Source organism: Protopterus annectens, chromosome 2.part1 (assembly GCF_019279795.1).
Source record: "Protopterus annectens isolate FY-2018-M chromosome 2.part1, PAN1.0, whole genome shotgun sequence".
Classification (NCBI taxonomy): Eukaryota; Metazoa; Chordata; order Ceratodontiformes; family Protopteridae; genus Protopterus; species Protopterus annectens.
In genome coordinates, this window is record NC_056729.1 from 1,487,315,402 (window position 1) to 1,487,341,521 (window position 26,120).

At 39.0% G+C, this 26,120-nt stretch overlaps 1 protein-coding gene across 1 annotated transcript in view; it reads left to right on the plus strand.

Annotated features, from left to right (window-relative positions):
- The window catches only part of CEP104 (centrosomal protein 104), a 2,320,447-nt gene that overhangs the window by 113,100 nt on the left and 2,181,227 nt on the right, over positions 1 to 26,120 (plus strand). The window contains 1 exon segment of the mRNA XM_044062948.1: positions 1,318 to 1,444. Within this exon segment, the coding sequence (XP_043918883.1) occupies positions 1,332 to 1,444 (113 nt within the window). The 5' untranslated portion in view covers positions 1,318 to 1,331.

The following is a 26,120-nucleotide window of genomic DNA, read 5'->3' on the forward strand; positions in this document are numbered from 1 at the left end:
ATGTGATGCTAGTGATCAAATGGTTGTTATACTTTCTTCACATCTTAATCAAATAGCTATTATTTATCTAAAGTAAAGAGTCAGAATGCATTTGTTTTTCTAGTGCATTAACTCCTTTTACTTTAGCCACTATTTTATGTAAGTGTCTAAACAAGACTACAAGCCCCGAATTGACTGTTTTTGATATTTGTAAACTTTTTGTAAAGCTTTTCTTTGCACACTTCCTTCAAAAATGGATTTTACCCAGCTGATCAACCTAGTTAATAAAGTATAAATAAATCAATGCAAAAAATGATTATGCTTAGTATGAAGAAAATGTATGCATCATATCATGGGAGGGCAGATTTCTTTAAAGTATCCAAAGCACTGTCTTAATATAATATTAACTGATTTAAATCAAGAGCAATATACTTAACAGCTGGGTTTTTGACTGTGTTTGAGTGAGTTACAGCTTGTTTTGAAGCTGGCACAGACATACTTGAGTGTAATGAAATGTGAATACATATGAAATTAAGTTCAGAGAAGGACCCATTCTACCTCAGAATGGGAATTAAGGGAGAAGGATGTAATAACATATATCTACAAGTAATCTAAGAGTCAGTTAAAAGGCTTTGTATGCCGTAGAAGACCAAGGGGTAGCCACTGAGATAGTCTGGAATGTTAGAAAGTTCAAGTGTGATATTACCTTTATCTTGGTGTTAGTGCTAATGTCTGGTAAGTGTTCTGTGCATATTTATGAATGTGAGATTTGATGGTGTCTGATGCCTCTGGCTTGTTGATGCTGTGGTCACTAAGCCGTAGCACATCTTTAGTATGAATCTTTGTAACTTTGTAGAATTGAATATGTTCCCAAAATTTATAAAGAGGGTAGCTTACGCAGCTTTCAGGTCAACGTCCATGAGCACCTCTGTGTACCGCAAAAATGTAAATGCTTTAAGCTTACCATTTAAACTCTATCAGATTTAAACCTTTTCTCATTAATACCTGCAGGGCTTTCATGTGACTGTGCAATTACTAAACACAGCACTCACTAAATTCTCTATTCTATACTTTTTACTTCTTCTAGTGTGTATATGTCTATACATTAAAAGCCTTTGCATTTACTGTTGTATTAAATTATCAGATTAATGACAAAATCCTTTTAAAATGTGCATGAAACGTTGTTGTTAAAATCTTGTTAGGAGATTGGGTATAAATCCTTTATATGGTATATTGGTAAAGAAATTATCAGTTTGGAGCAAATGAATTCAAGCAGATTCATTCTGCTTATTATAGTAATGAACTGGTACCATTAATGTAGCTGTTTTTCTTTTTCAGCCTAGCACTGCAGAATGCCACATAAGATTGGATTTGTTGTCGTTAGTTCCTCTGGACACGAGGATGGCTACAGTGCCAAGGAGCTGGAAGTTCATGCACCCACAGTCACTGGGTGGAGATCACCAAGGTAGGTGAATGAAGCATACAGGACTGGATAGCTGAAGCATTTTTATAGACTTTTATTGTTTACTCATATTCACTGTTAATTCTTGAAATCAGAAGCGCAACATTTGCCACATCCTTGATCTGATTTGGTAAATGGAAATTCCTGCCAACTTGCCTGCATGTCATGTGCATAGCTCTCAACCTCTTAGCAGAATAAATCTGGACAAAGCCAAAAATAATGGTGGACAAAGCCCCCAAAATAGGAAGAAATTTTAAATATTGCTCATATAAACTCTGAAAGTTGCTAGAATAAACATTATTGTGTTGCCTTGCATTTCTGAAGGATATGAAGTCTAAAACTCAAATGCCTGTCATTATCTAGTGAATTCACTCCTCTCTGATTCACCACAAAAATCCAGAAAAATCACAAATTTTATGAGGAACAGACCAAAAATGAGTCAAAATCTGGACATTTGAGAGGTATGGAATGTGACCAGCTGTTGTAGTCTACTCTCCATGACATGACATGCAGCTAAGATGTCAGAATCTGTATTTAGCAAATCAGATCAAGGATGTAGCAAATGCTGCTCTTCTGTAACAGGATTGAACCATGTTTTCTGATTTGGAAATACTGATTTATGTCATCCCAAATCTTTCTTACTCATCAATGAACTGTTTCACTGTACATTGGAGAGCATAGTCAGTTTCCAGACCTCAGTCCCAGTTCATTACTAGCAGAAGCTGTGTATTATATTTATATTGTAGCCACAGAGCTTACTATGTGTACAACACTGATAATGAGAAAAGTAAGGAACCTGTATGACGACAGTATACCAAAAGCATATAAAACATGTACATCAAAGAACTGCTATTGTGTTTGCCAGTAACACATCTGGAGAGCTCTTCACTATGTGAAAGTCCAATGAATTGTAACCCAGATGAGTTCATAACACTGTCTGTGCACCAAGTATTGTCACATGCATGTATGACACAATAACACAGTGGCAAAAATATATACCGGTCTGTATGTGCCACAGATCATTTATGTGCCATTGTTATTAATCAGTATGTCTGTTAGCAGTTGAAATTATATGTCAGTAAAATCCCACTAAAACCTTATGCTTGCACTGCAAGATAGGGGCTAACACAAGTGTAAGATCAGTTGCATATATTTCTAAACTAGATAGCTGATCGAAGCCACATTCATTAAGCAAAACTCACAACCCGAAACTGGTTGTTTACTAAAACAGTCAGCATCACACAGTTGATAAAGACGAGGATAATTAAGTCGAACCCATAACCTGAGCATGCAAAATAGGCAATCTTGTATTTATAAAAAGCGGTAGTGGTGCTGTGGTAGCGTTGTCACCTCACAGCAAGACTTTGTTCCGTTCAATTCTCAGCTAGAGCATCTTCTGTGTGGAGGCATGCGTGAATGAGCGTGACTTCGTTGAAGGCTGTGCGTCAGGGCTGGTAACTCGGCATGTAAAAATCCACTACCAAACATTAGCGGACCGGAGTTCCGCTGTGGTGACCCCTAACCGGGATAAGCTGAAAGACACAACAACAACAACAACAACTGTGCAGACTACATGCAGTAATGTCATTCTATAATGTTTAACACACTTCCAAGATTTCAGAAGGAAAAAATGGACAGCACAGAATGCCATGGGCTTGCATTAATTTATTTATTCATTCCTGGGGGAGCTGATCAGCAGTCCTACCTGCTTCATTAAGGATGGTCACTCTCTTCCAAGAGCTTCTGCATATTGTTATTGATGATTTCTTCTCCCATTGTGCTTAGTCTCCTACACCTGCTAACCTAGCAGTTTCAAACCTGATCTGTGTTAGCTTTGTACTGCTCCACGCTAGAAGCATAGACAAAATGTTGCTCACCTTTGAGTTCTTTCTGACCCTTGAAAACACAGACATCCTTTTAATTACATACATATGGTTCCACTGTATTGATTACACACTTTCTTTACCTAATTTAAACATCTACCACTTATTTAGACCCTGTATCATGGGTGTAGAACACAGTGTTTGTATGTACCTTTAAGAAGCATTTCCAGATGTAGGCATGTGCGTATTAATAGTGAGCACGTGCAGGCAGCAGTGCCATTTTGAGAGAACAGCTAGAGTGTTAACATGTATGAGTGTGGTAGTCAGTCTCTTCATAAGTTTATTTAAGTTTGTTACAAAGTCTCATTCCTGATTTGTTTTTGTGTAATAAAGCTGCTTGAACTGAACCCACAACTGTCTGTTTTATCCTGACCGGACAAGCAACATGGTGTCAGAACCGGGATTGAGAGTGCAACTTCTTCAAGCCACAAGGTGCAGAGGTGAAGGTATATTGAGCTGGTTGAGTGGTACAGAGCTCAAATGATCAAAAAGGGCCAGAAATGAACTTAAGGTAACCAAACCAAAACTTGCACAAACGATTTATTTTGCAATGAAAATGAAATGGAGCATTCATAAGACACAAAACGCATTATTAATTAAACAAGGAGCACAAAACGTATTATTAATTAATCAAACGAAAAGCACAAAATGCATTATTAATTAAACCACAATATGTGATAAAACTATCAGAAATATTCATATGGGGCTCAGAATTACCTCTGATTTGCATAACCAGCACGTTTAAAGTAAAGCACAAGAAAAGTATAATGAGCATGATAAGAGGTTAAATGGGCATAACAAGTGCAATAAAAGGGCAAAATAAGCTTAAAGAGCAAGGCAGCTGCATGATTTTAGTAAAATAATCTGACACTGTTTAGTAGTATGTAGTGGAGCTTTTCTCCCCGGGCCTCCACTGAAAATGGACATATATCCAGCTGGACTAGCCCGGTAAACAAATGTAAAATAAAAAATAAATAAAATAAAATAAAAGACAGTGTTTTGGGCATAAACTGCTATTTTGCATTGGCTGAAGCCATTCAAAACATAACTAGAGTTGTTCAAAGTATCTCAGATTGCCCAAAGTGTTTGCAGAGTGTGTGCTGTATTATGGTGCAATTATATCAAAGAGTTTGCTGTATGCAAAGTACATTTATATTGCAAAGTGCAGTCAAAGTATAGCCATTTCAGAAAAGTTTATTGTGCTGTTTACATTTATTCACAGAGTGCCCCTATTCCATGTGTTTATTAAACTGTACAGTTATTTCGCAAAGTACAGCCATTTTGAAGATTTTCTGTACTGTATACAGTTTATTTGCAAAGTGCATTAGTTTCGAAGTGTTTCTTACTCTGAGCGTCTTGTGCCATGTACAATTTATTCCCAAAGTACAGTCATTTCAAAGTATTTCTTACACTGATAATGGGTGGTTTCGCAAAGTACAGTGATTTTAAAGTGTTCTTATGCTATGGAGACTTGGCAAACTGTAGTTATTTCAAAGAGTCTGTTGTGCTATTCGGTATAATTACAAGTTCTGGCATATTTATGTGTGTGTATGTTCATACATGATTCTAAGCACCTTCACTACTGTGTGTTGATATGGCAGAGGCATTTCGCAGACCCAGTCCACTTATGTTTGTTCGTAATATTACAGAGAATTGGTGAGTATTTGAGCAGGAATATGATATTTTCATACAAGCAGCTTTTCGTGACAAAGATGCACATACAAAGGCATTTATTCTGCTTAACTTAACTGGGTCAGAAGCCATTGAAAGAGAGCATTCATTTGTGTATGCACCAGAAGTATATGCAGGAGAGGGGAAAACCGTCATATTGTTGTACCGGCTGAATCAAGAGAGGACCCATAGTGCTTGAAATGTAAATTTAGAGAAATGTGCAACCCTCAGAGAAATGTTAGATTAGAGAGGCACCTATTTTATACAAGAGACCAAAGCCAGGTGAAACTTTTGCAGCTTTTATCACTGACTTGAGAAATAAGGCTAAAATATGCAGATTTGATGATTTAAAAGATGATTTAATAAAGGACAGGCTTGTGTGTGACATGCTGCAGTGAGAAAGATTTTGCTTTGTGACAGTGATTTAATTTTAAGCAAAGCTGTAGAGATTTGTCAAAACCATGAGCTCAAAGAAAGGTAGACAAGTATACTTGTAAGTGATTAGAGCATGGCTTCGACAGCCTCTAGAGCACGTGTAGACAGCATGCAGCACATGGCAAGCAGAAACAGGCCTAAGCATATGGCAGCTGCAACCCCTGTGAGTTTTTCTAGGAGACCCCGTAACTTTCTAGCAAGTTCCAAGACTAGCTGAGTAAAACAGACATGCTCAGTGCAGTAGAAGGATGAGTCAGCAAAAGTCAAGTCAAGTCTTATTGTTAACTGCCATAATTGTGGTGCCAATCATGAGTCTAAAAGAGAGAAGTGCTTAGCATTTGGTCAGCAATGCCACAAGTGTAAAAAAAGGAAACCACTTTCAAAAGTTTGTAAATCAAGCAAGCCTCATTCAGTTATTACGAAAGGTCACTCAAAAAAAGCAAGTTGATCATGTATAAAGCTGCAACCCTGCTTTCTATGTAGATGGTGGGTCAGTGGTCGGTGAAAATGTTAAAAATGTAGATTTCTTTGCAAAAAACAAAGTATTTTGTACTGTCCTGATCAATTGTAAACCCATAGAGCTCAAAGTGGACACTGGTTCAAAGTGTAATGTAATGTCAGCCGAAACTCTGGCTAGAGTGAGCGATGGTGAGCAACTTAATTTGCGAACCTTGTTGCTTGTGGAGGTGAAGAGATTCAAACTGAAGGCTCAGTAGTGCTTTTGCTATCTGGCTGGGAACAGTTACAGCTTGCAATTTTATCTAGTTAGAAGACCTGTGCAGTCATTATTAGGTCTCAAAGACAGTTTAAGACTGAAACTGTTTTCTTTTACCAAAGAAGTACATCATATAAGCATATTCCAGTTTCACTGATGCTATTTTCTTAGAGTGTGCTGATGTTTTCGATGACAAGCTAGGAAAACTTCCAGTTGTGTACTCCATGAATGTAGACCCAGAGGTCAGTCCAGTGGTCAGACCAGCAAGGAGAGTTCCAATAGCTATGCAGGACAGAGTCAAGGTCCATTTGGACAAAATGGTGCAGCAAGGTGTGATTTGCCAAGTCACAGAACCAACTGAGTGGGTGTCTTCCATGGTAGCTGCTTATAAGAAAAATTCAGATGAAATCAGAATATGCATTGACCCAAGAGACTTGAATAAGGCATTTAGGAGACCTCATCATCCTCTGTGTACAGTTGAGGAGATTGCCACCCTCATGCCAAATGCCTCTGTTTTTTCTGTCTTATATGCAAAGAGTTCATTTTGGCAAGTAATGCTTGATCACAAATTTTCAGTACTGTCTACATTCAGCACTCCATTTGGTAGATTCAGATTCCTCGGGATGCCTTTTGGAATAAATTCTGCAAGTAAAGACTTACAGTGTGCAGTGGAGCAAATTTTTTCTGTCTATCTGTGTACTATAATACTGGATTTACTAGTTGGAGGCAATGATGAAGCAGAGCATGACAAAAACCTCAGGAAAGTTCTGGACAGAACGAGTGGAGTGAATTTAAAGCTCAGTCCCCTGAAATGTAAATTCAGACTGCCAGAACTTACTTATGTAGGTCATTTATTTACCAGCACAGGCTTACAACCAGACCCTTCCAAACAAGCAGCCATTCTTGAGATGCCAGCTGCAGAAAATGTCCAAGCCCTACAGTGTTTTCTTGGTATGGTTAACTATTTGGGCAAATATATCTCTGACTATAGTGAGTTATCATCGCCTTTGAGAGCTGGCATGCAAAAATGTTGCCTGGTCATAGTTGGAACAACACCAGAGTGCATTTGATAACCTCAAATAGCAAATTGCCAACCCTCCTACATCAAGATATTATGATGTCCACAAATCAGTAGTTCTTTCATGTGATGCTTCAAAGTTCGGTCTTGGTGCAGTTATTCTTAAAGAGGGCAGACCTGTTGCCTATTGTTAAGCCTAGTAAATAAATAACATTAAGAAGTTGCCTTGTTTTCCTTTAGTCAGGAGTAACGCTTTAGGGTTTGCAAATAGAAATTTCATTTAGAGCACTGGAAGACCATCTTTGTAGAAATTGGTAAACCAGTCTCAATGAACAAAGGGAAACTCCATGTTTACAGATTTACTTATCAGTTTAACCATGCAAGATTTTGACATTACAGTACTTTTGAGAAATTAATTACTTTAGAAATGTTTTTATTTTTAATGATTTTCACCTTGGACTTCACAAGAACACCTTTTTTTACATTACCCACCTGCTCCAAGAATTTTGTTTTGACCTTGGACATTTTATTTATCAGCAAACTTAACCTAACAACAACTTTACTCCTAGACCCGAGGAATCAGGCTAACAAATTTATTTTGCACTAGCAATATACCTCTGTTTTTTTAACACTTACTTTTTTCCTGTTAAGAATTAAAAGAATGCAGTTGAAACACAATAATAAATTTAGCTTATGAAACTGTATTTTTTTACAGTCCTGCACACAAATTCTATTTGTTTTTAACAATCACATTATAGAATCATGAATGAAACTGGAAATGAATATACATTTTAGTAAGAGTGATCTTCTTCTTCTTTTAGCTGCTCCCATTAGGGGTCGCCACAGCAGATCATCTGTTTCCATTTCTTCCTGTCCTCTGCATCTTGCTTTGTCACACCAACCACATGCATGTCCTTTCTCACCACATCCATAAACTTCATCTTAGGCCTTCCTCTTTTCCTGTTATTTGGCAACTTCATCCTTAGCATCTTTTTCCCAGTATACTCTGCATCCCTCCTCAGCACATGTCCAAACCAGCGTAATCTTGCCTGTCTGGCTTTGTCTCCAAATCTTCCAACCTGGGCTGACCCTCTAATATACTTATTCCTAATTTTGTCCACCCTCGTCACACCCAGTGCAAATCTTAAAATCTTTAACTCTGCCACGTCCAGCTCTGACTCCTGCCTTTTTGTCAATGCCACGGTCTCCAACCCATATAACATAGCTGGTCTCACTACCCTCTTGTAGACCTTCCCTTTCACTCTTACTGGTACCTGTCTGCACAAATCACTCCTGACACTCTTCTCCACCCACTCCATCCTGCCTGTACTCTCTTCTTCACCTCTCTGCCACACTCACCATTACTCTGAACTGTTGATCCCAAGTATTTAAATTCATCCATCTTCACCACCTCTACTTCCTGCATCCTTACCATTCCTCTAGCCTCCCTCTCATTCACACACATATATTCTGTCTTAGTCCTGCTGACCTTCATTCCTCTTCTCTCTAGAGCATATCTCCACCTCTCCAGGGTCTCCTCCACCTGTTCCCTACTCTCACTACAGATCACAATGTCATCTGCAAACATCATAGTCCACAGGGACTCCTGTCTGATCTTGTCTGTCAACCTGTATATCACCATTGCAAATAAGATAGGGCTCAGAGCTGATCCTTGATGTAATCCCACCTCCACCTTAAACGCATCTGTCACTCCCACCGCAGACCTCACTGCTTTCACACCGTACATATCCTGTACCACTCTTACATACTTCTCTGACACTCCCGACTTCCTCATACAATACTACAACTCCTCTCTAGGCACACTGTCATATGTTTTCTCTAAGTCCACAAAGACACAATGCATCTCCTCCTGACCTTCTCTGTACTTCTCCATCAACACTCTCAGAGCAAACATCTCATCTGTATTTTAGTAAGACTGATCTTGTTCCATAACAGTCTACCTTCCTTTGACACTATTAGTGTCATACAATACATGTAATTATATATATATTTTTTGGTTTAATGAAATAAGCTTCAGCATTATAGTATTTATCACTGGTGATAGAAATTTTACTATCTGGTATGTGCAGTGGTATTTTATGTGCAAGCAAAGTTAAACATTTTGTAATTACAACCTTTAAAATAGAAAATATTAAAATGATCGAAAATATAATAAAAAGTACAATTACAATACCCTGGACTGTACAATTACAATACCCTGGACTGTACTAGTTTCCAGGTTACCAAACTCGCTGCCTAACCATTCAAAAAGTGTCCATTGCTTTTATGTGCTGTCCAAATCCTTGGCCCTTTGCTCCATGAAATTTGCCAGTGTTTTTTATTTATAGTGATAGTCACTAATATATGAACAACAATGACTTCTTATGAGGGCACATGACCCCCCTTTTGCAGCCAGCATTATATCAAGTGCCAATCGATTTTTGTAACACTACAGTTTGCATTTTAGTTATTTTTTGATTTGCCATCCTGATGTGATGTGAAGTTTTGTTGACTACCTCTTGAAGAATTTGAGCAAGCATGGTGATTTTGAGCATTGTCTTTTGCAATTTATACCCAGGAGTAAACACTGAAAATACTTGCTCTGTCCAGTGGATTGCTCACTTAGTAATATAGCCCACAAAGCAACATCCAAACCAGTTTGTAGTCAACCAGCGGTAGGCAACATCACCGCAGATGTAGTAACATTCCTTTATCATACCTGTGCCACACCCCCAGTCCTAGCTTTTTAAGTACGAGTCTAATATGCTTTTATGCCTGTTGTCATTACATTTGCTGGTTGCTACTGGTACAGTCCCATTTTTGGCAAAACATGTGTCCTCATGATGTGTGGTGGCAAGTTGAAGAGACACAACCTTTGAGAAATTAGTCACGTTACGCCAAGTTTGATTGATGTCACTAAGATCCTTTTTAAATTACACCTGTGATGCAGGGATGGGAATCATAGGAATTTCTGCCTTAGAATTTGTTACATTTAAGTCTATAGCATATTCCCGAATTTAAGTCTATAACATATTGCTGAAGAACCAGCAAAAAACTGTTTTTCTCGACCAGGTTATAAGAGGAAATAGCAGGAAAAACAAAGCAAGGGTACCTGTTGTCACTGGATTTATCGTGGACTGTTACAGAAGGTGACTTTTTTCACTGGGCCGATGGTTTGTCTGTCGCACCTCAATCTCCCTCTGTTGGTTGCAATGATTTGTTTGGGGCCCCCACAAGACAGATTTTCTTGCAGTGAGATGAATGGATCCACACTGGTAGTCCTGCACAGTGAACAGCAGTCAGAGTTGTTAACAGCACCTGGAAAGGGCCTTTCTACCTTGGGCTTAGACAGTTTTTTTTTTTTTTTTTAGAAAGTTTTGATGCAAACCTAGTCACCCAGCTGTAGTTGATGACAGAGCTCATCAGGAGGTTGTGGAAGGGCTGCTTTTACTGTTAGATAGTATTGCTGCAAAAAATAAACAAGTTTTCAACAATAAGAAATGATGGCATCATCTGACAAAGTTAAATTTGCATTTTTCATGGGAGGGGTATCTGGAGGGGCCATGGGTCTTCTCATTAATATTTTATATGAACTCAACTTTCTGGTATTATTTAGTGAGGCTCTCATACTCATTAATGCTAAGGGGAGGGCTTCGGGCCACTTCAACTGAGTTTTAGCACAAATCTTTGAAATTTTATTTTTAAGGGTCCCGTTAACCCTCTCTACTAGTCCAGATGACTGTGCATGGCTGGGACAGTGAAGACTCAACTTAATATTAAAAATTTTGCAAGAATTTTGGTATAAAATTGTACATGAGTTTTTTTGATAACGTGACTGTGTCAGCTTTGCAACATTGGTAAGCTTCCACCTATGCCAAAAACATGCACACCACCACTAAAATAAATTGTAAGTTATGAGTCCTAGGTATCTGGATAAAGTCCTGCTGCACATTAACAAATGGCCCCCAAGGTGGTGGTAAACATGCAGTTTTGATGTTTGCATTTTTACCAACATTATACTCTTGACATATAGCACAATTATTTACATATTGAAGTATCAAAGAGGAGACATGAGGGGCATACCAAGTTCTGGTAATTTGATTAACTAAAGCTCTCTTACCTGTATGGGCCGGTAGATGATATGCCCTTACCAGGTAAGGTAGCAAAGAGGCAGGTGCCACCAGTCAGCCATCCGGATGTCACCATATGCCATCAGAGGATGTTTTACATCCATCGTTGAGCAACCTCTGAACTTCTCCCTGTCAAGCTTCAGCTTGAAAAGCTGACAACATTTCAAAATCAAACACATCATTACTGTTGTAGTTTGTTGTAGTTAACATACACAGATCTTTACAGCAATCTACTACTGCTTGTTTAGCAGCTTGGTCTGCCAAATTATTACCCTTTGTTACAATATTTATACCTTTTTGATGAGCACAACATTTGATTACAGACAACCTCTTAGGTAGCAAAAGTGCATCTAACAACGATTTTATGTACCCTAAATTTTTAATTTGATTTCCTGAAGAGGTCAAAAACCCTCTTGCCTTCCAAAGTTGCCCAAAATCATGAAACACCCCAAAAGCATAACGGTTGTCTCTAAAAATATTGGCCACTTTGTCTTTGGCCAACTCACAGGCTTTTTGCAGAGCCACTAACTCAGCTATTTGAGCAGAGTGAACACCCTCTAATCTTTGTTGCAACAATATTGTCTCTCTGGTGCAGATGGGTATTCCCTCAGTCAGTTGCCTTTTTTGATTTCTTCCACAGGAGCCATCTACAAACAAGTTCACATCAACTTTGGTATAGGAGTGTCCTTTAAGTTCTTCCTAGGCGAAAGCAAATAGTTACACACACAGTCATGCTCTTCACCATCCTCAGCAGTAGGCAACAGAGATTCTGGATTTAGAACGTGACAATGGATCAGAGAAATAGATGGATCAGAAAGAAGTGCAATTTCATATTTAGTTAGACGTGCAGTTAAGAGTGGTTGAGTTTTAATTTTAAGCAAAAGAGATGATACAGAATGAGGGAAAGCTACTGTGAGATCATGCCCGAGCACCAGCAATTGTGCAAGATTAACTAGAATGGCAGCAGCGGCAGCTGCCCTTAAACAGGGTGGAAAACCTTTTGCAAAAGAATCAAGTGCTGTGCTGTGCTGTAATAGGCTAATGGAAGATAGCTGTCCCCATGTTTCTGTGCAAGTACTCCTTGAGCTAATCCATTTCTTTCATGACAGAGTAAAACAAAGTCTTATCATAGTCTGGTAACCCTAAAGCTGGGGCAGTAGCTAAAGCTTGTTTCAAATTGTGAAATTAATTTTCCTCTTCACTATTCAAAAGGAGAGGCTCTGGTATATCCTGCTATAAAAGATTTGTCAGATGTTTGGAAATCTCTTCGTAGTTAGGTATCCACTGTCTGTAGTATCCTGTCATACCTAGGAAAGATCTAAACTGTTGCTGTGTAGTTGGATGTGGGGCCTTAGATTAGGTTCATAGGTTCATACTAGGCTATCTGCCCTAGGGCATTTATAAGCCTAGCCAGAATGAGTTTGGCTTTCGCCACCCATTTTAAATTTATTTTGCTATGCCCTTTTTCAAGGTTAGTATACTGTGCCTCTGTCTAACAGTGAGACAGAAGTGATACCCGGGGTAAATCTACGATCTCCCATCCACTCATCAAGATTCCTCTTGAAGAGAGTCAATGAGGGACTCTGCCTAACCTGGACTGGGATTTTATTCCAGAGTGAAGGGAGCCTCTGAGTTATGAATCTGTCCCTCCAGCATGTCCTATTTATTTCAGTGCTGAGGTTCAAGTCTCTCGAGTGCGTAGCTCGATGGGATTTGGATTTTCTGAGGTGCAGCATGTCCATTAATTCCGGGTTGGACATGGCTTTATACGTCAGGCACAGATCGCCTCTGAACAGGTGGTTTGCCACTGAGTAGAGCTGGAGTTTCTTTAACCGGGCAGCATATGGCATCTGTTTGAGCCCTTTGATCCTCTTGGTGAGGTACTTTTGGGGTCTTTCCAGTTGCTGCTGGTGTCTGGTAAAGTACATCCCAAAAGGGGCATTGTACTCAATTATGGGCCTGATGAGGGATGAGTAAAGAGGCACGATGACCTCCCCTGATCTAGATGTGAATCCCTTCATGATTAGGTGGGCTATATAAAATGTTTTTCTAACCACTTTGGCCACGTGGTTGTCAAATGAGAGATTGCTATCAACTTGGGTCCCCAGGTCCCTAATTACTTCTTTTGTACTTAATGGATTACCACCTATGTGGTAATTTGTGGGTACTTTGTTTTTGCCAAAGGGGATGACTATACACTTTTTGGCATTTAGCTTGAGACCATGGCTCTGGCACCAGTTGTCTGTTTCTATGAGGCCCTTTTGGAGGATGCTTGTGTCGGCTGGAGAGTCGATTATGGCGCCCAGTTTGCAGTCATCTGTAAACTTGGTCGGCCACAGTCCTTCCGTGTTGGCCTGTACCTCCGAGAAATATATACCGAACAAGAGAGGTCCCAGGACTGAGCCTTGTGGGACACCACTTGTAACTGGTTTGGAGTCTGACATGGCTCCAGCAGTTCTAACCATGTGGGCTCTGTCCTTGAGCCAGTTTGCAATCCATCTAGTGACATAGGGGTTTATATTTAAGCTGGTGAGCTTATCTATAATGCCCGAGTGGGGTATTGTATCGAAGGCTTTTGCGAGGTCCAGGTAGGCTGTGTGGACCACCTTCCCCTCGTCAATGGCCTTGGTGACTGTTTCAAAGAAATCAACCAGGTTTAAGAGGCAGGATCTGCCCTTAACAAAGCCAAACTGGGTAGGATCCAGTGTCTGTAGGTCCCCAATATCTTTATTTATGAGGTCCATGATGATCCTTTCCATAGCTTTGCAGACCAAGCTAGTCAGGCTTATGGGGCGATAGTTTCCAGGATCCGTTGAGGCACCACCTTTATGGAGAGGGACCACTGTTGCTGTACACCACTCTTTGGGCACATATCCTGTAGTAAGGCTGAGATTGAACAGTAGTTTTATGTTTGGGTTTAGCTCTTCTTGGAGTTCATGTAGGACGCAGCCCAGGACACCGTCTGGTCCCATTGATGCTGTGTTCTTTGCTTTGGATATTGCATCAGTACGAGATGTTTTTGCTTTGGATATTGCATCAGTACGAGATGCTAACACTTGCCTGCTACCCTGAGATATTAAATGACCAAGATAATGTACCTGAGGTGACCACAATTGTAGTTTTTCTCTAGACACCTTGTGTCTCTTTTCTGCAAAGATAGTCAGAAGATCCAGGGTATCCTGCTGACAATGCTGAAAGGAATTTAATGCTATTAGTAGATCATCTACGTATTGTACTAAGACAGACCCACACAGAAATGTCACATTCTCCAAATCTTTTTTCAGAATTTGAGAAAATAATGAAGGAGATTCAGTATATCCTTATGGCAACTGTGTCCAGGTATGGTGCTATCCCTGATAAATAAAAGCAAACAGAAACTGCCTCTCAGGGTGAATAGGTGTAGAAAAGAATGCTAAACATAAATCTGTTATGGAAAAATAACTAACTGTAGGTGATATGCAACTCAGTATTGTTGCTGAATTTGGAACAGCAGGAAAACTAGGCAATGCTGCATTATTTACAGCCCTTAAAGCTTGTACAAATCTATAAGTATCCTTTCCTGGCTTTTTCACTGGGAAAATAGGAGTATTAGAAGGGCTTTTAGCTGGTATTATTATTCCTTGCTGTGTAGGAATTGCAGGTTTGGTTCCATGCTGTGCTTCAAGCTCTAGTGGATATTATGGAACTCTAGGGAGCAGTTTTGATGGGTTTAATTTTATTTTTACTGGTTCTGCTGATTTCAGTATACCTACTTCATTTGCATGTTTAGCCCACAAGTTGACAGGTACCTGCGGTAGTAACTCTCCTTCTGCCTATATGCTTCCAACAGGCTTTTCCACAGCTTCTGCTAAAACTCCCAATACTTCCTCCTCTGATTCTGTCGGAACATCCAGATACACCCATTCTGGGGTACAGTAAGTAGTACAACACAGCTTGCCTAACAAATTTTTTATTTTTTTTATTTTTTTATTTTATTTTACATTTTAGCATGCTATTAGTAGATCAGTTGAAGCAAGTTATGTTGGGTGAAACTGGAGGGGCTCTGCCAACTTGTTGCCAAGCCTAGCTGGATACATGTCCATTTTCAGTAGAGGCCCAGGGAGAAAAGCTCCAAGAAATTAATAATAATAATAAGAAGAATAATAGTAATTAATATGACAGATCATTATATGAAGAACTATACTTTCAAGTATATAAGTAAAAACATTTTTTTTTTTTTTTTTTTTTTTTTACAAATTAGAATACTTGTAGTGATTAATAACATAAGCATTAATTCTATAGAGGGTAATGTATACAGTAAGGTATAATATACATATATATATAGGATTTACGTGCAACAAATCTCTTCCTAGTAGATCTACTGGTGCAGTAGTACTCAAAAGGAAAGAATGCTTTTCTTCGATCAAACCTAGAGAACCGGGGATAGGTTCCGAAACAGGATACATAACCGTAGTATTTGTCATTCTGACTGCCTTTACTTTATGCTTTGATACTGGTATTTGACTATCTGAAGTAATTTTTAACACTGACCTAGTGGTTCCAGTGTCCACCAGAAATGGGGTTTTCTTTGAATTTATTTCATCTTAACGTAGGGTCCATTTTGATCTATTTGCAGTAGAAGGTTAAGATTTATTTCTGTGTTATTTCCTTGAACTAGTCAGTATGGAGCTTCCTGACTCCTTCCACTGTGAGGAGGTGGTGGAGGAAAAACTGCATTATTATAATATGGTTGCCATTCAGCCCAAGTATCTTGGACTCTTTGCATTTGCCTGTGTGGGCATTCTCCTCAACAAAGTCGTGCTTCTCCACAGTTGAAGCAAGTTATGTTGGGTGAAACTGGAGGGGCTCTGCCAACTTGTTGTTGCCAACCAACTGTGCCTTGTTTCCCTCAGCCATCACTTTTACTAAATTCTCTAGCAATTCCACTGCCCCTTCCCCTGCTTCTGCCTCGACCCCTCAGGTTTTCCAGCTGCCTGATTTGTAAAGTTAACAGTTTATCCTCAGTATTCTTTCTCCGTTTTTCCGATACTCTGTACAGTGATTTGCAGCACTAAGTCCTTTCCTTGCCAGTCTATGAGCACTTCCTTTATTTGATTTTGTACAGGGGCTTGCAGACATATAGGCTGCGGTGGTGCAGCGGTTAGCATTGTCGCCTCACAGCAAGAAGTTCTCCCTTTCGATTCTCGGCTTGAGTGCTTTCTGTGTGGTGTCTGCATGTCCTCCCCATGGTCGAGTGATGTTAAAGACATGCAGGTAGGTGCGTGCGTGAATGGGTGTGCCTTCTTTGAATGTTGGGCATTGGGCTGGCAACTCAGCACTGTAAAAATCCACTGCCAATCATTAGCGGACGGGAGTTCCACTGTGGCAACTCCTAACCGGGAAAAGCCGAAAGACAGGGGCTTGCAGACCATGCACAAAGGCTGCTGCAATAGCTGACTTAGCTTGCTCTTCTGGATCTGGTATTCCTAAATGTCTAGCGAATGCTGTTTTAAGGTGACTCAAATAGACTGCAGGGGCTTCCCCTTTATTTTAGACCAGTCAGTCCTAACTTGACACACATCAGTAATTTTGTTTAACAATGCTGTCCGTTTATCTGTTAACGCATTCCCTGTGAGAGTGAAAGCTGTTATCTCAGCCTTTTCCCGTAACTTCTTCCTTATTTTTTCTGAAGTAACTACCTAAGCAGCTGATTTAAATCTGTCAAAGTAGGATTGTAAAATTAAATAACTAAAAAACTGGCAAAAACTTGAAGAGTTAACAGAAATCATGACCAAATGACCAAAACTGTCAAATAACATTTCTAAGAAGTTTTTACAAAAGCGACAATTAAAAGCTTATTATGCTAAGTTTCCTGGTTCATGGTCAAGTTTTCTGCACCATTTGACATTTTTGGTTATTAGAACTGTAATATTCTATTATAGTTTTTAATTCCTCTTTGAATTTTAATAGATCATCTCTAATATTTGGAAAACATTTGGACATAGTATTCAAATAAGCAGGGATCCAAAGACTATGAACAAGTTCTCTATTGTTAGGCCCCAGAATTTCCCTGAGAGGTACCAAAAGAATCCCTTCCAGAGATCACGATCTCCTGTTGTACCCTGTCATGTGAGCATATATGGTGAGATACAGGAGTGTCAAATATTAATGCCCCTGTTGGGGAAGTAGAAGCTATTTGAGAAGGATAGGAAGAAGAACCCCCCTCGACTGCAGAAGCCTGTTCAGAAGAGGATTGAGCCAGGGAGCTAATCTGAGATGTAACAGTATCAGGCAGACTGGGTGTCTAACGGAGAGAGAATGGGACAGTGGAGCAGAGAAATAGATGGATCAGAAAGAAGCATAAGTTCATATTTAGTTACACGTGCAGTCGAGAATGGTTGAGTTTTCATTTTAAGCAAAATAGATGATACAGAATGAGGGACTGCTACTGTAAGATCATGCCCAAGCATCAGTGATCATGCAAGATTAACTAAAATGGAAGCAGCGGCGAATGCCCTTAAACAGGGAGGAAATCCTTTTGCAACAGAATCAAGTGCTGTCTCCATGTTTCTGTGCAAGCAGTCCCTGAGCAAATCCATTTCTTTGAATAAAATAAACGTTTTATCATAGTCTAGTAACCCTAAAGCTTGGGGAAGTAGCTAAAGCTTGTTTTACATTTTGAAATTAATTTTTCTTTTCACTATTCCAAGGGATAGGCTCCAATGTATTCTGCTTTAAAAGATTTGTCAAAGGTTTAGCAATTTTTTGCATAGTTAGAAATTCACTGTCTGCAGTATCATGTCTTATCTTGGAAAGATCTAAGCTGTTGCTAAGTAGTTGGACATGGGGCCTTAGATATTGCATCAGTACAAGATGGTGATTGCCTGTTTGCTACCCTGAGATATTAAATGGCCAAGATAACATACCTGAGTTGACCACAGTTGTAGTTTTTCTTTTGACACTTTGTGTCCCTTTTCTGCAAGGATAGTCAGACAATGCAGGGTGTCCTGCTGACACTGCTGAGAAGAATGTGATGCTATTAGTAAATCATCTACATTTTGTACTAACATACACCCACCCGGAAATGTCACATTCTCCAGATCTTTTTTCAGAATTTGAGAAAGTGATGCAGGAGATTTTTTTTTTATCATTGTGGCAACCATTTCCAGGTATATTGCTGCCCCTGATAAGTAAAAGCAAACAGCAACTGACTCTCAGGGTGAATAGGTATAGAAAAGAATGCTGAACATAAAGCTATTACGGAAAAGTAACTAGCTGTAGGTGGTATGCAACTCAATATTGATCTGTATTTAGAACAACAGGAAAAGTAGGCAATACTGCATTATTCACAGCCCTTAACTCTTGTACAAATCTATAAGTATCTTTTTCTGGCTTCTTCACAGGGAAAATAGGAATATTACAAGGGCTTTTAGTTGGTATTATTATTCCTTGCTGTAACAGAGACTGAATTACAGGTTTGATTCCCTGCTGTGGTTCTGGCTTCAGTGGATATTGTGGAACTCTAGGGAGAGGCTTTGGTGGGTTTAGTTTTATTAGTACTGGTTGTGCTGATTTTAGTATATCTACTTAATTTGTGTGTTTAGCTCATAAGTTGGCAGGTACCTTCTGTAGTGACTTTTCATTTACCTGTATGCTTTTAACAGACTGTTTCTCAGCTTCTCCTAAAATTGCTAATACTTTCCCCTCTGATTCTGTTGGAACATCCAAGTGCACCCCTTTTGGTGTATAGTCAATAGTACACCCCAGTTTGCACAGCAGATCTCTCCCAAGCAGATTACTGGTGCAGTAGTACTTTAAAGGAAAGAATGCCTTTCTTTGATCAGACCTTAAAAAGTGGGGATAGGTTCTGAGACAGAATATGTAACGGTAGCATTTGTTACTCCAACTGTTACTGTATGCTTTGATCTTGGTATTTGACTATCTTAAGTATTTTTTAACACAGGTCTAGTGGCTCCAGTGTCCACCAGAAATGGAATTTCCTTGAATTTACTTCCACCTTAATGTAAGGGTTGTTTTGATTATTGGCAGTAGAGGATTAGGATTTATTTTTGTTTTATTTCCCTGACCTAGTCAGTATGGTGCTTCCTGACTCCTCCCAATATGAGCAGGTGGTGGAAGAAAAACTGCATTATTATAATTTGATTGCCATTCACTCCAAGTATCGTGGACTCCCTGCATTTGCCTCTGTGATCATTATCTTACCCAATGTCCTGCTTCTCCACAATTGAAGCAAGATGTGTCAGATGAAGCAGTAGGGGCACTGCCAGCTTGTTGTTGCCAACCAGCTGCATTTTGTTTCCATCAGCCAGCACCTTTTACTAAATCCCCTAGCAATGCCTCTAGCCCTTTCCCTGTTTCTGCCATGACCCCTCGGGTTTTCCAGCTGCCTGATTTGTAAAGTTAACAGCTTATCCCCAGTATCCTTTCTCTGTTTTTCGTGATACTCTGTACAGTGATTTGCAGCACTTAAAAAGACTCTTAAGTCCTTTCCCTGCCAGTCTATGAGCACTTGCTTTATTTGATTTTTTTTTACAGGGGCTTGCAGACCCTGCTTAAACGCTGCTGCAATAGCAGGCTTAGCTTGCTCTTCTGGGCCTGGTATTCCTGAATGTCTGGCAAATGCTGTTTTAAGGCAACTCAAATAGTCTGCAGGGGGGTTCCCTTTATTTTGTTTACATGCCTGTATTTTAAGCCAGTCAGTCCTAACTTGACACACATCCATAATTTTGTTTAACAATGCTGTCCGTTTATCTATTAATGCATTCCCTGTTAGAGTAATATCCATTATCTCAGCTTTTTCCAGTAATTGCTTTCTTATTTCATCTGAAGTAACTACCCTAAGTAGCTGATTTAAATCTGTTAAAGTAGGATTGTAACATTATGTTATAGTTTTTAATTCCTACCTATACTTTAATGGATCTTTACTAATATTTGGAAAACATTTGGACATAGTATGAAAATCAGCTAGGTTCCAAGGATGATGAACAATTTTTCTGTTATTACCATCCAGAATTTCCCTTAGAGGTGCCAAAAGATCCCTTCCAGAGGCCACAATTTCTTGTGTACTCTGTCATGTGAGTGTGCATGATGAGCTACAGGAGTATTGAATACTAATGCCTCTGTTGGACAAGTAGAAGCTGTTTGAGAAGGATAGGAACAAGACCCCCTCCCCCATGTGCAGATGTCTGTTCAGAAAATTAAGATTGAACGGGGGGAGCTAGTCTGACATGTAACAGTATCATGCTGACCGGGTGTTCAATGGACAGTTGACAGAAAGGTAGGTGTCTGAGAAACAGCAGAATCTTGTACAGGAGGTACCTGCACCAGTGCATATGGGGTGGGGGTATCTGCTGGAGGATTATCATCCTGTTCAGAAGTGTCTGCCTTTTGGCCTTCCTCAGCTTGTTCTAAATCTGCTAAGACAGGATAAAGGGATCCATTTTTTATTGGTCTGTACTGATTTCTTAACCTCTTTTACCTGTTTTACAACATTTATTATTAGCATCCTGTAACCCCTTTAATGCTGACTCCTTTTCCATTTTAAGTGCTTTAGTGTACCAAGAATAAAATATGCCATTTGTTTCCCACTTCATTGTCTTTTCTTTTCTTCCAAAATACCTTTCAGTGTCATAAATTTAGTCTTATCATAAGTTTCATTTAATGGAAATACCCCACCAGAATAATGCTTAGTAAGCTGAAACCAGTCATGCAAATACTTGCAACTTTCTTTTCCATAATTATGATACATAAATTGTGCAGGTATACCCTTTTCATGGATTTTAAATTGCTTGCTTATCTTTGTTCTCATTTTAAAAATATATTTTTTATTTTTTTAAGACTTACCTTACAGATTCTAGATTCTGGCAATTCAGAGGACAGAAAATAACTATAGCAATCCATATACCATACAGAGAGGGAAGGGTGGGAATTTTGTTGTCATGAAGTGACAGAGGAGAGGTTTTGATCAGCCTTTTACCACAGCACCCCCTTGCCTTCATCCCATTGTGAGCTCAAAAGTTACATCTCCAGCATTGTGATCGGGATAACTGGGCAGATAGGTACTGTGTCCAGAACTGACTACGCTTTTGGACCCCCTGAGGGTACTTTTGCACACTCACACCTACGTCCCAACATGCTGTAGGCTCATGAACTTGTTTTAACTTTAACTTTTTTCTTTTTTTTTCTCTTTCATTCATACATTAACAACACAAGACATCTCTCATACCTCTTACCTTTCAATCATGAGGGTACCACCCTCAATACAAGGCACCTCCTTGTGTTAATTTGTCCTTTGCTGTATGTACACATACATTACTAAACTTTTTTCATTTGCTGTGGGGTCCTCCCACTATTACTTTGCATACCTTACTCAAGTCATTTAACAAAACACAGTTATTCACTCATTTTACATTTATCTAAAATTATCTACAAGAGAGAAACCACAACCCCCCTTTTTTATTTACAAAAACAATTTTCCTGTCAAGGCTAGTATGTTTGCACACCCTGAATACCTACATATCTGAGTCTCTGAGTAGTCCATACAAAACAATGTGGAATTCACAGAAAGTCTGTGATGGGCCCTGTTCCAGTACTGCCTTGCAGCAATACCAAAGTTGAGATCTGAGTCATGGCACCAAAATGTTAAGACTAGTAAATAAATAACATTAAGAATTTACGTTATTTGCCTTTTGGTCAGGAATAACAGTTTAGGATGTGCAAACAGAAATTTTATTTACAGAGCTGGGACACTATCTTTATAGAAATTGGTAAACCAGTCTCAATGAACAAAGAAAACTGCATTTTATATACATTTGCTTATCAATTCAACCAGGCAAGATTTTGGCATTACATTTTATTTTTCGTGATTTTCGCCTTGGACTTCACGTGAACACCTTTTTTTACATAACCCACCTTCTCCAAGGATCTTGTTTTTTGACCTTGGACATTTTACTTAGCAAACTTATCCTAGCAACAACTTGCTCCTAGCCTGGAAGAATCAGGCTAACAGATTTCTTTTACACTAGCAACTTGCCTCTGTTTTTTTAACACTTACTTTTTTCCTGTTAAACATTAAAAGAATGCATTTGAAACACAAGAGGTACTTTAGCTTATGAAACTATATTTTGTACAGTCCTGCATACAAATTATATTTGTTTTTAACAATCATATTATAGAATCATTAATGAAACTGGAAATTAATATACATTTTAATAAGACTTATCTTGTTCTATAACACTATGCATCTAGAACTCTTACCCAAACTGAGATGCAGTATACACAAATTGAGAAGGAACGTTTGGCAATCGTGTTCACATGTTCGAAATTCCATGAGGGCCAAGCTATCCAAATTGAAACTGATCATCAACCTTTAGTCACTGTTTTAAAGAAGCCTATGCATTCAGCTCCGGCAAGACTACAAAGAATGCTCCGATTACAAAAGTACAGTTTCAAAATGGCGTATACAAAAAGAAAACTTCTTTATCTGGCTGATACCGTATCCAGATCACCCTGAAATACCACGGAACAGTATGATGCAGAGAATTTTGACTTTGATGTCATGAAAGTGCATAATTTTTCCTACCACAAGACTTGAGCTGAGAGATCATACAAAGACTGAGCCAGTTTTGCAAAAGCTTAACCATTTCATCAACGTAGGATGGCCGTCAAAGCAATCCTGTGTACCACCAGAAGTACAACCTTATTTTCCATACAGAGATGAGATGCTGATGGAAGATGGTATTATTTTCAAAGGTCCAGCCATCAAAGCAATCCTATGTACCACCAGAAGTACAACCTTATTTTCTATACAGAGATGAGATGCTGATGAAAGATGGTATTATTTTCAAAGGTCCCAAAGTTATTGTTCCTACTTCCTTACAACATGAATACATTCAGATCTTGCATCGTGGCCATCCCCGCTCTGACTCTACCAAAAGTAGGGTGAGAGGACTAGTATTTTGGCCTTTTCTATCAAAGGTCATCGATGAAGTGCTTTCTTCTTGTTCAGTATATAATAGTACCAAGCCACATTTGCAAAAAGAGCCACTTTAGCTAAGCCGAATTTCTGAACTACCTTTGTCAACAGTAACCACTGACATATTTGAGTGGAACAGTCAGCATTACTTAGTGTTGGTAGACTCTTATTCGAACTGGTTTGAGATAGATTTGCTACCTAACCTAACATCCAGTGCTGTCATTACTAAGATGAAATGTCATTTCTCAGTTCATGGTAGTCCACACAAAGTTATTTCTGACAATGATACCCAGTTTACCAATCATTTGTTTTAGAGATTTGCAAAAGAGTGGGACTTTATCCATGTCACTAGTAGTCCTGAATACCCACAGTCAAATGGCCTTGCTGAACATGCAGTACAGAGTGCAAAGCAATTATTAGAGAGGTCAAAGAATGACAATACCAATATCTTCTTGAATTTACTTAATCTCAGAAATATACCCCATGACAACCTTCTTGGCTTCCCTGCTCAGAGACTTCTATCTAGGCAAACCAGAACAACCTTGCCTATCAGTTCTAGTTTGTTGCTGCCTAATGCTAAAAGCAACAGAGCAATCAAAGCCCAACATTTTAAAAAGTGTTCTTTTCAGAAGTACAGCTATGGTAAAATGACCAGATTTCTTCGCCCATAGAAAGAAGGAGAGACAGTGAGGATGCAGATGATGAAAGGCTTTAATTGAATTGGTCAAGTGAGATGTATATGTGCCGAGCCAAGATTCTACTTAGTGGAATCTGAAGGTATAGAATACAGGAGAAACCACAGACATCTTCTTCCTGTATCAGAAATTATATTGCAGCATTGTACCTGTGATATGAACTCTAGATCTCAGAACAACCCTGACCATGTTCATACCGAAGAACAGGTCTCCGTATCCATTCCTGTTCCTGATGATGTCCCAGTTGTCCCCAAAGTTGAACATTCCTTGAAGATGGTCCTCATTGGTAGAGCCAATTGTTGCATGATCAGGTCGTATTTCTAGACCTAGTGTAAAATACACAGCAATCTGGACATGATTGTTTATTTGTGTCTGATTTTATATGACTGCATGTTGAAGAATTAGTTCTGTATAATTGCATGTCAAAAGATCATTTCTGTATAATTGCATGTCATTGAATACTGTCATTTGATGTATGAGCGGTTTCTCAGAGAGGGAGGATGTAGTAACAGTGCGTGTGTATGTACCTTTAAGAAGCATTTCCAGATGTAGGCACATGCATATAAATAGTGAGCACGTGCAGGCAGCAGTGCTATTTTGAAAGAACAGCCAGAGTGTTAGCATGTATGAGTGTAGTAGTCAGTCTATTTAAAATTAAGTTACAAAGCCTCATTCCTGATGTGTTTGTGTGTAATAAAGATGCTTGAACTGAACCCACAACTGTTCTTCTATTTTATCCTGACCAGACAAGCGACAATGGGTATCTGTCTCTGGTTTGGTCATATCTATATTTATTCAAAGTCCCTCACATGTGATAATGTGTAATAGGAACCACCTTTTATCTACTGTTACCAGCTACAGTAGTTCATTCAGACACAGTCTGCCTCAGCAAGCAAGTATTTTCCATTTACTACAGCAGAAAAGAGAAACAAATGCAATGTCCTAATGTCTTTATAACCACAGTACAAGTTTCATTGCTCTAAAATATTTATTAATAACTAAAATTAATCTTAATAAGGAACTCAAATTGATTGACAAAACAGAGCATGCATTCTTCAATATTATCTCTCCATATTCACAAATCTACTTCAGTGTACTGATATACAACTATGTCCAGGAGTTGTGGACAATAATTAATGGGTGGGAAGATGGCATAATGGTTAAGGTGTTTACCTGGCAAACACAAGGTGCAGGGTTTGATTCTCATGTGGGGTAATTGGCTAGGCTTAAAATGGCCCACAAGGGCAATTAGCCTAGTACTAACCTATGAACCTAATAAAGAGTTGCAGGAATTTATCTGGGAGGGTAAGAGAGGAAGGGTGAAGTGGAATAAGTTGATCTTTCCAACAGAACAAGCCTAGTACTAACCTATGAACCTAATAAAGAGTTGCAAGAATATATCTGGGAGGGTAAGAGAGGAAGGGTGAAGTGGAATAAGTTGATCCTTCCACCAGAACAAGGTGGTTGAGAATTACCTGACTTGAAGGGATATTTTACAGCTACACGGTTAAGGTTCATATATATACCACAAGCAGAAAGCTATAAATCTAAGATGAAAGGGATGATGATGAAATGGGAAAATTTCAAGAAATAAGGAGAGAGTTGGATTCTGAATGCAGATTCTTGAGGATAATAACAGCCGTACAAAATATTATATACATAAAGTAGCAGAAAATATTCTAAGAAAGCCAACACCAGAATGGAAAAGGGACATTGTGCATATAAGGATGACTGTAATTAGAGTACAGAGAATAGGCAAGAGGGGGCTGGATTTTATTGGAGAAAATTGGCAAATGCAGCAATGTATTGGGAGCAAATACGCAGAGAGGGAAAGGTAATAGAATGGGAAGAAGCCAAGAAGACGTTTGGACTGCAGCTTAGAGACTGCCTTCCCTATCAGGCATTGATATCAAAGTATAGGCAAAGAGAAAAGGCTTAGGGAATCCTAAGTGAAAGAACTGATCTGGTAGAGTTTTTAGCTGAATCTAGAACAGAAGCAGGTGTTAAACAGATAATTAGTAGGGCATGTAAAATATTGTACAATAACTATAGGAATTAATCAACAGTCAAAAGATTGGGAAGAGAGATTGGATAAGCAATTCACAAGGAAACACTGGAAGTACAGATGTATGACTTCCAAGTATGCAAAAAAGTCCAG